Consider the following 13,103-nt stretch of genomic DNA (forward strand, 5'->3'; position numbering starts at 1 on the left):
TGTAAAACCGCATGGAAGTATTTTGAAATTGTATAGGTAGAGTGTTGAAATCTTTCTGCGACCACACGATTCCTTTCATTATGAGCTAAAGTAAGCAAAAATATGCCAACTTATTCATAAACACTTATCCCTGTAGAGTCTTTCAACCCTAATGACTTAAGCTCCCCATACAACTTTAAAAAAATAGGGGTGGACATCCTGAAATTTTCAAAACATCTACTTCCATGCCCATGCAAGATCTCCATTATATATGCTTCCCCGGTTAAAAGAGAATCCCTACAAGGTCGTTTCTCGTAGTGTTTCTTATAATAGTCCAACATACATGCCATTATGATGACAGAATCATTCTCCTCATCACCATCATCATACAAGTCAATTATTGTCCTAATATCCATCTGTATAATACAACATTTAATAAACAAGATAAATTACAATCATCTCAAGCAAAACACCATATAATAAATAAAAGCAAGACAACAAATAAAATCAAAGCAAGCGAAATAGCTATATTGTCATTACAATAAAACCAAATAACATAAATCCGAGTGTACTTAATATTACAATCAACCAAAGTCATAGCAAAACCAAATAAGAAATAAAAGCGACACACCAAAAGTCATAATACGTATTAGTACAGTCATCCAAAGTCATAATAAAACCATCCTACCAAGTCAAATTCCATTGATCCAACCAACCATCTTATCATCAGGAAGGTTATTAAGAAAGAAATCCCTCCAAACTTCATCATGACGTAACATCTGGGTGACCTTAGCATATTGCTTCATATCAACGCCCTCTAACTTATTCAAAATATAACAACATAATTTTAAATCACCTTTTGTCTTATCCGGAGAATTGACTTCAACCTGCCCAGCTTCGTGAACTGTTTTCATATTAGATGATGAAGAAGCGACTATGGCCCTTTCAATTCGATTTGTTTTCTCTCTATAAGTGTCACTCATTTTCTTCATGACACGATCCATTGTGGAGGCAAAACTCTCTCTCGTTGGTTTCTTACCACGTGGTTCAGGAGAAGGAGTGAACTTATAACGGCCTAACTCAGCAAAATCATCATTAAGGTCAAATGAGGTATGTGTGCCTTTATGGTATGCGGGGGCTTGGTTGAGAGTGGGTGGACTGTAGAAAGTATGGACATGTGCACCTGTAGTGTGTGTGCCTTCAAATATGGTGGTGAGCTTGTCAAAATGATTGCATGGCTTCTTTCGATACTTACCATATTGGGGATTCACCTACAAATTATTAAATTACTATAAATATGAAGTGAAATATAATTTTTTGTAAAATCAACATACATTTATTTGAATAACTAACCTTGATCAATCTAGCCCATCTTTCATTTTTAACTATAACCATGCCCGTCTCAGCATTGTATCCCACGCCTGTTTCTCCTAACAAACTCACAAAGGCTTTGTAGTCTACCCCCATGTGGTTGAATTTGCTCTTAAGTTGTTTCAGTACAAGTGTTTTGCCTGTACGGACCATCATGCCTTTTCGTATATTCTTCCAACCATTTGGACTAAAAGTTGTGTTATTCCGATTACCAGCTTTCACTTTTTCCTCCATACAGATGATGAAAGCTTCAATATGAGAATCATCCCATACTAGTTTTCCATTATCGGTATTGTCTGTAAGGTCCTCTATTTCTTCTACCACCACATTGTCAGCATTGATATCCATCTAATTACATAGTTTTAATAAAAATGTGTTAAAATGGTCATTAACATTGTAATCTTATTTTTAACATCGTCTTAACTACACAATTATCATCACGCCATTAAATGCAAAAACAACCTCACAATTATTATTTGGTTTATTTTTCAAAAAATAATATTCAAGTATTAAGGAAAAAAAAAAAACTTGTTTTTAAATAATATTTATCTGAAAATATGGTTTTTTTTAACAAATTTTTTTATTTTTATTTTTTTTAATTAGGTAAGGTATTCACAGTTTTACAAATATGACAAATTGTTCACTATGAGTTCGAATCCCTCACCTCCCTTAAATTATATCATTCGACTAATTTTGCCTTCTATTTTTTTGGTATAATTTTTTTATTTTTAATTCTCTTCAAACAGAAGACTGTTTTAAACCGAAGAAGCACTGAAATTTTCGTGTATTGTGTTTAGAGTCTTATTTTCATTTTGTTTTCCTTATTCAATCCATTCTAAGCTTGGTCAAAGAAAGCATTCAATTTCAGTCAATAATTCTTAACTATTTTGATTGTGAAATACTGAAATGTACTTCACAATTGTATGCCAGATTATTGTTAATATGAAATTAACAAACAAGGCATTAAATAAAACCCTAGCATGAGATCATTTATAGTTTTTTTCTTTATCTTCTAGACCTATAAAAGACTTAAAAAAAAAAAAAAAAAAAAAAACTCAACTGTATAGAGCATTCTAGGATGACCAACATAATTAGCACCAAACTGTTGAAACCTATATGCAGATTTCTGGACAAGGCAACGATCATTGACTGACAAAGATGCATCAATTTAACAAAAAAAATGCACACAGGATCATTGACGACAAAGATGCATCAATTTAACACACTGATCATTGACGACAAAGATGCATCAATTTAACAAAAAAATGCACACAGTGGCTATGCCTATATATATATACAATGCACAGGATCTAACACTGTCACTGGGTTGCAATCAAAACCTTCAACAGTCCACTGTGAATTTTTTGAACATTCCACCACAAAATCCCAATTATTGAACATTTTAATTGAGAGACAAATTAAAAAATAAAAGCAAGTTACAAGCTTTGTTAAAGGAGCAAGTGGCTTGGCAGTTTGATGGTCCGGCAAAGGCATAGTACACCATAAATAAAGAGATACAAAAAAGCATTCCTCGTACTGTCAGGCAACAAGGTCTTCATAAATAACCATTTTTTTCAAACAAACAAAAAATTTACTCACTTGGTGTCGACGATGAAGGTAAATAGACCGAGAATCGCCTGTGAATCCGAGAGTGCAGAGAGTAGCGGTGAAGCTTGGGTTCGCCGGAAATCGCAGAGGTCATAAATGGGAAGTCTTCAGATCTGCATACACAGTGGAACACCGAGAAGCCCGATCCTCATTATACAAAACAGAAATTTAGACAGAACACAATGACTCCATTTATGAAGAAGACGCAGAGGAACTCATCGGTGAGAAGAACACGTTACCGATAAGCTTCGTATTTCGTTCAATGGTGTCGATTTCAACCCTAGATCTCGAAAGCTTCAGACACAAAAGGGTACACTGTGAATTGCCTCAGTCATCTAGAGAGAACCCTAGAAATGTTCCACCGATTCTTAAATATGTGTTCTCAGAATTCCTGCACTTTGGGCTGTTGTACTCCTTTCTACAGTGAATAGTGGGCCGGCTGAAATTTGGGAACACTTTGGAACATGATTTTTTTGTTCCGGAAATTGGCCCAAAATCAAAAATTGTTCTAGCACTGTTGGACACAATACAGCCCATGCCAAACAAGTTGGTGTCTTCAATAGTGTCCATTTGCACTGTAGGGAAGGGCATAGAACAAGATAGAGCATCCCCCAAACAGGCCCTAAGCCTTTTTTTGGATTTTTGTGCAGATATGAGTTGGAAAGTTACATGGAAAAGTAAGAATAATGAATTGATTAAAATAAATAAACTAATTGTCAAAATGTCAGCACAATGGAAGCATAATTGCTAAAATATAGCATTTTGGATAAAATGTATTATTAGAACAGAATTACTAAAATATAGTATTTTGACATTGCACCTCCTCTTAAAATGACTTTATCATAAAAAAAATAATATTTTGCATTAGAGATTAATGGTGTATATTATAAGTTGGTCCCATCTGTCATTCTCTTGAATCAACATTTTCCAAAACAGGTACAATTTGTTTGTGGGCCTAGGCTGAAGCAAGAGGGTTAGGCCATAGGCCCAATTTGTGGGCCCAATTAAAAAAATGAATATATTGAATCACACAAGCCCCATCCAAAACAATGTAGGGAAAATTCCATCCTAGTCTCACTTTTCAAGTCCAAAGGCAATTTAGTCCTACATATTTTTTAGTTGGACAAAAAAGTCCTAATTTTAACCTTTATTTCCAAATTGGTTCAAATATATATATATATTTCTAAAAGTGCCCTTATTAGTACAGTGTATGTACAGTGTATTTCTTTGGTCTTAACCATGGTCATGTCACTCATGTCTTCTGCGCCAGCTTGGCCCTTATTAGTACAATGTTCGTTTTCGTCCGAATCCGGCGACAACACGGTCGCATCTTATTAGTACAGTGTAGCGTCTTATTAGTACAGTGTATTTCTTTGCTTTTAACCAATTCATCGACGGAGTCCCCGGTCGCGTCTTCTCCATCAGCTTGGCCGGAAACCCCGCTGTTAAACTGAGATCGAGATTGGAGAGCTCCAATTTCAAGAAATCGTCGGAGCGTCTCCGTTTGGGCGCCTTCAATCGCGATGTCGGAGTTAGATCTTGAAGCTACACGTTGAAACTCGTGTTGTCGCCGGATTCGGACGAAAACGAACCTCCACCGCCGCCGAGGAGCTCCAGAATCGGCCGCAAAACGCCGCCGTAGAGGACGGTTTCCACTGCCTTCTGGCACACGTGCCAGTTACCGGTCCAGAGGAGTCCGACGGCTCCATTCACCAAATTCACTATCCGGCCACACGCTTGAAACATAAGCGACTGAAAGAGATTTGTAACACAAATCAAAACACAATCCGATTATTGAAATAAAAAATTAAACAATTAGTCTATATTTTAGAGAAATAAAGAGAATCAATTACCATCCTTCATCTCCGCCGCAACAGAAGAACTTGGCGATGAAGTCGGTGGCGTGTTACAAACAAGGACGGATAATTAAGTAATTAGTTTAGGAGAAGTAATAACTAATAAGGGCACTTTTGGAAATATATATATATTTGAACCAATTTAGAAATAAAGGTTAAAATTAGGACTTTTTTGTCTAACTAAAAAATATGTAAGACTAAATTGTCTTTGGGCTTAAAAAGTAGGACTAGAGTGGAATTTTCCCAACAATTTATCCACTGGCTCATGTAATGTTCAAGATTCTGATCAGTCTGTTAAGAGGGGGCTATGGTCCACATATTTGTGTGAATAACGACGAAGAATCATGCCTGAAACTTCCAGTCAGATCATGTACACTAAGTCGACGGTGATGATTCATGCTTGTTCACATCCCTCACTCTTGGGCATACACTGCATGATCTAGCCTTCTCTTCTTTTCTCTATTCAAATTCTCTCTGAGTGTTTTCGTTTTGTTGTGTTTTAGGGCTTAATTTGGTTGTCAGTATTCAAATTAGTGGGTGTCGTTTGAACATTTCGGTAGAGTTGTCGATCGAAGAGCTTGAGATTGATTTAATCACTCCAATAGTACTTTAAGCTGATGAATCCCTAAGGTTTGTGCCCTTTTTTTTTAACTTTGAACTTAGAAAAAGAATTTATATTTATCGTTTTTAATGTTTCCATTTGCTGCTTCTAATTATTTAGATTGACCCAATTGGACTCTGTTTTCTTTATTGAACTTAGTTTTGGAGGCAATATTGTTACTTTTTGTATGCTCAATTGCTCACATGTATATATATGTGTGTGTGTGTGTGGGTGTGTCTGATTGTTTATGCCTGTTTGTTCATGTGTGTGTGTGTGTGTTCAAATGTATATCATTGTATATTTTGTTGCTGAAGGCATGCAAGGATCAGCTTTATGCACTGGACTTAAATGAAGGAACATGTTGAGTGCCAAAAATGGTTTTGTTTTGCCGTTCATAGGGTGTTAATTCTATATTTTGATGGAATTGCATCATCAATTTAACTTAAAATCCAGACCTAATTTCCTCAATTTGTACACTGTAAGTGGAATTTCCTAATTGTGGTGATTATGATTTAGATTACTTCGTGCACCAAAAGCACTCCTTTAACAGGATGAACTAGGCTCTGAAATAGTCCCCTCTTCTCCTCCTCTGTTTGGTTACATTTGTGAGTCCTTTACATTGGCTTTGCCCTGAACCTGTCCTTTCTTGTTGGCTCTGCGGCTTGTTTGTTTATTCCATTTGGGGTTGACTTTTATATCATCCCAAACTGAAATTTTTTTATTTTTTATTTTTCCTTTCTAATGTCTTGAAATAGGATTTGGTTGCGTAGACAATAATAAGGCGATCTGGATGGGTTAAATGATTCCATGGGGAGAGTATATAAGCTTTGCACAAACTTTGTCGAGATGAAGGGAGAACAAATAGTGTGCTATAATGCTTGGAGAGCATGGCTTTAGAGGAAATTTGTATGGCATTGCGAGCTCAATTGGACCAAATTAATTTTAAAAAAGAAAAAGAAACTTTGAAATTTGTCAAGATATATTGATGAAAGAAAATAAATGGAATCTAGAGAGAGAGGGAAGGGGAATTCAGGGGAAAAAATTAAGTGACTCTGTTCTAAATTATTAATTATCAAGAAAAATAGTTCAATAACTATATTTGGGCGAATGGAGGGAATCAATCGTTCTCATAAAGAAAAACCTTCGAGAACTAAGGTTGGCAACAAGAGGTCATTGTAGAAGGCTTGTTGAAGGTCTATAAGTGGGTAAAATTTACCGTTTTCAATTTCATTAAAGGGCTCTTTGATACCTTGATAAAAGCTCACTTTATTTTAAGGAAAATGAGCTATAGAAGACATCTCAATTAAATTAAATTCGCGGCTGAGTACTGAAGTTTTATGCCACTAAACATGTAGCAAAATTATCATTCATGTGTTGGGCAGTCCCTGCAAGTAGCGAGCCAGGTGTTGAAATGCCCAGCCTAGACACAAACAGGATAATTGTATTTCTCTTGGAATTTTTTCAAGTTAATGCCACACATTACATTGACTCAAACATAATAATGATGACAACAACTAACATCCAAAAGATTGGATTGCCAAAAAGAAACGTAAACCTTATTCCTATTATTGTCCAATCCACAATCTTGAAATCGTAGATGATACAGCCCCACGCTTCATTTCACTTTCTTTCAACTAGCTGATGGTTTCTTTGTTTTACTTTCTTCTTCAGTTGATGTTTCCTTCTCTTGCTCTTTCACTTCTTTGGCTGATGATTTATTCTTTTCTGATTCTTCCTCAGCCTTGAGCCTTGCTTCCTCTTTTGCCTTGTGAAGAGCTCTGATCAGAATCTCCAAGCAAGTTGTAGCATCCCCCGGAACAGTCTTTGGCATTAAATTTTCCGCAACATCTGCAGGTGTCATATTGGTTTCCTCCAACAACACACGAATTTGCACAAACAAATCGTGTGATTCAATATTAAGATAGTTTTTTGCAAGCATCCTGAAAGCTTCAAAGCTACAATATGACAATTCAATGTGCTTATCCATTCGTCCTCTCCTAATAAGTGCTGGATCCAATTTTTCAACATAATTGGTTGTAAAGACAATGAGTCTTTCTCCCCCACAAGCTGACCAAAGCCCATCAATAAAATTTAGAAGACCAGAAAGAGTAACGTTACTGGTTTTCGTATCTTCCTCTTCTTTTTCTGACTTCTTTGCTGGATCTTTCTCTTCCTCTTTCTCTTTCTCCTTCTTCTTCTTCTTCCGTTGTCCAGTAAGATCTACTGAACAATCAATGTCCTCAATTACAATGATTGACTTGCTTGATGTCTCTACCAAGAGTCTCCTCAGCCCAATGTTATCTCTCACGGCTGTTAATTCAAGATCATACAGATCATAACCCAAAAGATTTGCCATGGCAGCAATCAAAGTGGACTTGCCAGTACCTGGAGGGCCATAAAGAAGATACCCTCGCTTCCAAGCCCTCCCAATTCGCTTGTAGAACTCTTCTGCCTTACTGAATGTGATCAAGTCATCTATAATATCTTGTTTCTTATCTGTGTCCATGGCTAGTGTCTCAAATGTTGCTGGGTGCTCAAAAACCACATGACTCCAATAAGATCCATAGTTGGTGTAAAGCTTCCTCTGCCGGTTTCTGACCTTAATTGCCACACCCTCTTTGAGTACATGAGTCAGGTATGAGCCGATGACGAAATTCCGGTGCTTTTTGTGGAGAGTGAGCCTGTAGTGCCTCTTTTCATCGGTAACTTGGGGGTAAGAAATGGAGGGATGAGATTTGGTGCCATGTGTTCCAGAAGCCCACCAAAACTTGACTCCTTGGAACTCATCAGCTACCTCTTCGTTGTCGTCCATGCTCAGAGCCAGAGCCTGAGACGTGCTATTCTTGACAATATCAGCCTTGAGCCGCTTTGCTTGCAGAGATGCATTGGAGCTAAGGTAGTTCTCAATGGCTAAATAAGCTTCACTGCGCATGAAACGATCTCCAGTGTTTTCATTGAATCTGATTTGGATATAAGGGTAAAAGAAAGTGAACAATCTTTGAGAGTATTTCTCAATAGAGGTTCGAAGTTGATGAGGGAAGAATTGTTGAAACATCGCCCACACGAACATGAAACTAGCGACTATGGATCCTACATGCGTAAACCTGTCGGTGGTCGTCATGATGTTTGATCTATTTCTTCACCAACTCTTTCTTGAGTGAGTGTCCCTTAAAACTAGCTATACCAGTGTTCTTATATGCTAGTAGAAGGATGGGTGTAATTTAACTTGTGTGTGTGGTGGGTGGGTGAGTGTTTCTTTCCACGAAATTCATTGGTTTGGTTGAATCCTACGTGTAAACAACTCAGTTTTCCGAGACTGGTATTTTTTTTCTTTGGCTCTTTGCCGGGCTGGCCCCAAAGTAGGTTAAGGTGAGCCGCACTCACCGATTTGGCTTGTCTTATTTTACTTGACTAAAAGTCACATTGGCACGCAATTGAAGAAAAAAACACACACGCACACATTACTAGGGGAATCACGCACCCTACTCAAATTGTGGCATCAACCAATTGATGTCATTGTCATTCCGTCCAATGTTTTAAATTGCTTTATTATTATTTATTTATTCAAAAAAGAAAATGTTGCCTAAAAACATCAGGTAAGATGTAGAAAGGTCATGAAAAAGTGGGCTCTTCTTTATTCATTTTGATCTTGAACCATCCATCCCCTGTCAAGTCTCTCTCTTTAAAATACTTTCAAAGGGGGAGGAGATGGTTCAAGTGTGAACAACAAGTGTGTTTGAAAGGGTGGGATCCACCGAATGTATTAGCATCTCTCTTTTTTTTCACGGTTTAAAACTTGGCTGAATTTGACTTTGCTTCCCAAGCTATTTGTCCTAATGTATATATATCGCTTTTGCAGAGGACAACTAGGTGGCAATTTAAGGCGGGGCGAGTCGACTTCGTGCTGTGTCACGATTCCTTTTTACGAATATGATACGATAACTACATAATTATTCAATTTTGACAGAAATATGATACGATTATTATTCCGGTAATATAATATGACATGTGAACACGACAAGAGATGTTTAAGTTAGGTCATTTTTTACACGACATGTTTAACCGGCATGTGTAGTTAAATGAGTTAATTGAGCTATATAAACGCATTAGTGTGTATTTGAACATGAATATAAAAGAAAAAAAGAAAAGAATATTTCTATTGGTGGAAGTGGAAGAAGAAGAGAAACGAAGCCCCCGGGGGCGTAGTAGTCATGGTAGGAGCTCGGCGCTTGCACTCTACAGGCTAGTGTTCGAACCTTCCAAGCCTCCTATGTTCTTAATTCATCCAGTGTGTGGTTATGGAGCTGTGCTACATTATTCTCAGTTTGCCCCCATGGAGTGGAGTCCCTAAGAGACTTTGTTTAGGGAGTTTTGAAAAAAAAAAAAAAAATGAAACGAAGAACGGAAGGTTTGTAATTTTCATATTTGATTTACGGTTGAGGAAGAAAAAGAATGAAAAGAAGGGATTAGGAAGGAGGAATTGTTTGACTTCTCGGACTGCATTTTCTACAGTGAGAGGATTTGGTGAGAAAAAATGGTAAATTTAATAAAACTTTCAACATATCCATAGTAGCATTAAAATTGTAAGAAAGATTAATAAAATGACATTTGAATCTGTGAATTTTATTTGAAATTTGCATTCTCTATTCCATTTTAAACCCATGCTTTCCAAAATCAAATGAAAATATAATGTTCCCACTAAAAAGTATTTAATTTATTACTAAACCAAATTAAACATGAAAATACTAAAATCCAAATTCAAAATTTAATTGAAATTGTGGAATGAGTATCATCAATAAAATTTAATATAATAAACGAATTATTAATTAAGTGATTGAAACTCGGATTATTTTCAAACTCGAGAAGATTAGTGATCAATTTACATGCAATTAGTCAAGCAGCCGCAAACCTGAAGCAAAAAGAAAGTAAGGCCATAGGCCCAGCATAAAATAACAAAAACAAGCCCCTTTGTGGACCCAATTATAAAAAGGAATATGTTGAATCACAAGCCCGATCCAAAGCAATTTATCCACTGGGCCATGCAATGCTCAAGATTATGATCACTCCGTTACTGAGCTACGGTCCACATGCCTGAAGCTTCCTATCATATCATATACACTAAATCAACGGTGATGATTCATGCTTGCCCACATCCCTCACTCTTGGTTCAGATACACTAGATGATCTCTCCTTCTCTCTCCTCTCTCAAGTCCTTTTCCTTTTCTCTATTCAAATTCTTATTCTGTAGGTTTTCGTTTTGATGTGTGTTTAGGGCTTAATTTGATTCTGTATACAAGTTTGTGGGTCTCGTTTGAACATTTCGGTAGAATTGTCGATCCAACAGCTTGAGATTGCTTTAATCACTCCAATAACAATTAAGGTTTGTGCCCTTTTTTGAACTTTGAACTGGGAAAAAGATTGTATATTTATCGTTTTTTAATGCTTCCATTTGCTGCTTCTAATTATTAGATTGACCCAATTGAACCCTGTTTTCTTCATTGAACTTAGTTTTGGAGGCAATATTGTTGCTTTTTGTATGCTCAATTGCTCATATATATGTGATTGTTTGTGCCTGTTTGTTCATGTGTATACTGTATTTATGTGTGTATATGTGTCATTGTATATTTTGTTTCTCAAGGCATGCAACGATCAGCTTAGGAACATAAATTTATGTAGTGGACCTAAATGGAGAAACATGTTGAGTGCCGAAATGGTTTCATTTTTCTGTTCATAGGGTGTTAATTTTATATTTTGATGCACATGCATCAACAATTTAACTAAAAAGACACCTAATTTACTCAATTTGTAGGTGATTAGGATTCAGATTAATTTGTGGACCGAAAGCACTCCCTTAACAGGATGAACTAGGCCCTCAAATAGCCCCTTCTACTCCTTCTCTGTTTAGGTTACATTTCAGTCTATATATGATATTGGCATTGCACCAAACCTGTCCATTCTTGTTGGCTCTGTGACTCGTTTGTTTAATACATTTGGTTGACTTTTATATCATCAATAACTGTTTTTTTTTTTTTTTTAATCTTTCGAATGTCTTGAAAATCGAAAAAGGACTTGGTTGCATAGGGCAATAATTAAGGGGATCTGGACGGGTTAAATAATTCCATGGGGAGAATATATAAGCTTTGCACAAAATTTGTCGAGATGAAGGGAGGAAAAAGTATGTGCTATAATGCATGGAGAGCATGGCTTTAGAGGAAATTTGTATGGGATTGCAAGCTCACTGGAGCGAATTAATCAAAAATAAAATAAACAAAATTTGAAATTTGTCAAAATATATTGATGAAAGAAAATAAATGGAATCGCGAGAGAGGGGGAAGGGGAATTTAGTGACTATGTTCTAAATTATTAATTATGAAGAATTATTCGGTAACTATATTTGGGGGAATGGAGGGCATCAATCATTCATACAAAGAAACACAACGTTGGAGAACTAAGGTTGGCAACAAGTGGTCATCATAGAAGACTTGGTGAAGGGCTATAAGTGGGTAAAATTTACAGTTCTTAAGAATTTCAAAGCGCCCGGTGGAAAAATAAATAAATAAGCATTTGTATGCTGATGTGAATTAGTTGAAGAGTTGAGAGTGAGGTTTTATTCAACTGACTGTAAAATAAGGTTTCACAGTTTGCGAATGACATTTTTACTTTATTTTAATGTTTTAAAATTAAAAAAAATAACATATTTCTAATCATATTTTTAAGAATATTTCAATTCCATTAAAGGCCTCTTTGATACCTTGATAAAAGCTCAAATTTTCCTAAGCATGAATTCATTCAACCAGAAAAGAAACACAATACAAGGCAAAAGGGAGGGCATATCCTTCTTTTTTAACATATACCCTTTTTCTAGGGCCATCATTAACATATTTTAGAAGGCATTACCTTTTAAAAAAAATGTATAGTTTAATGTCATCAACTTCTGAGAGTTGTTTTAAAATAATAATAATAATAATCTTCTTTTGATTTTTTGTCTTTTATTGTTGCCACACATTCAAGTTTAGACTTCTGCCTGCTAAATTAGCTAAGAAAAATGAGCTATAGAAGACATCTCAATTAAATTAAATTTGCGGCTGAGTATTCTGAAGTTTTATGCCCTTAAACATGTAGCAAAATTATCATTCATGTGTTGGGCAGTCCATGCAAGTAAGCAAGCTGGGTGTTGAAATGCCCAGCCTAGATGCGTTAACGTCACCGATCGGCATGGTTTTGATCTATTTCTTCACTACCTCTTTCTTGAATGAGTTTCCCTTACAGCTAGCTATACCAATATTGTTATACTAGTAGAAAGATGGGTGTACCATTTCTTCTTCCTGACTCTTACTACCCACATGTAGCCTGACCACCAAATAATTTCTCCTGAGTTTTTTTTCCCAAGAAATTCATTAGTTTGACCACGTATTTAATTCTTGTACTTGGTTGGACCACATGGTCCGTAACCATCTAATAATTTCTCCTGAGTCTGCCTTCCTTACGAGAAATTCACCGTATTTAATTCTTGTACTCAGTTTGATTTATTTGTAATTATGCATCAGATATGCATCAACTGTGTGTGTGTGTATTTATAGGCTTATAGCTGTAATATGCAAGTTACGAGATCACCACGTGGGTCTGGAAATGACATGAAATCACCTCACTAGCTTTCAGATACACGAAATCACCACATGGAATCTGGA

General features: G+C 36.2%; 1 protein-coding gene and 1 long non-coding RNA gene across 2 annotated transcripts; one reads left to right on the top strand and one right to left on the bottom strand.

Moving 5' to 3' along the window:
- Positions 1–4,584: 4,584 nt before the first annotated feature.
- LOC132282463 (uncharacterized) lies at positions 4,585–9,451 on the top strand. The gene is made up of 2 exons (XR_009471771.1): positions 4,585–5,444; positions 9,275–9,451. It is a non-coding gene; the product is annotated as an uncharacterized LOC132282463 (long non-coding RNA).
- Positions 6,837–8,716, bottom strand: LOC132282462 (AAA-ATPase At3g28580-like). The gene has a single exon (XM_059784153.1). It carries the CDS (start codon positions 8,534–8,536, stop codon positions 7,046–7,048), a length of 1,491 nt encoding a protein of 496 aa, XP_059640136.1. The 5' UTR covers positions 8,537–8,716; the 3' UTR covers positions 6,837–7,045.
- Positions 9,452–13,103: the final 3,652 nt, after the last annotated feature.

This window comes from Cornus florida, unplaced genomic scaffold, assembly GCF_030987335.1.
Source record: "Cornus florida cultivar Cherokee Brave unplaced genomic scaffold, ASM3098733v1 CherokeeBrave_3.0.0_Hap2_Chr11, whole genome shotgun sequence".
NCBI lineage: Eukaryota > Viridiplantae > Streptophyta > Magnoliopsida > Cornales > Cornaceae > Cornus > Cornus florida.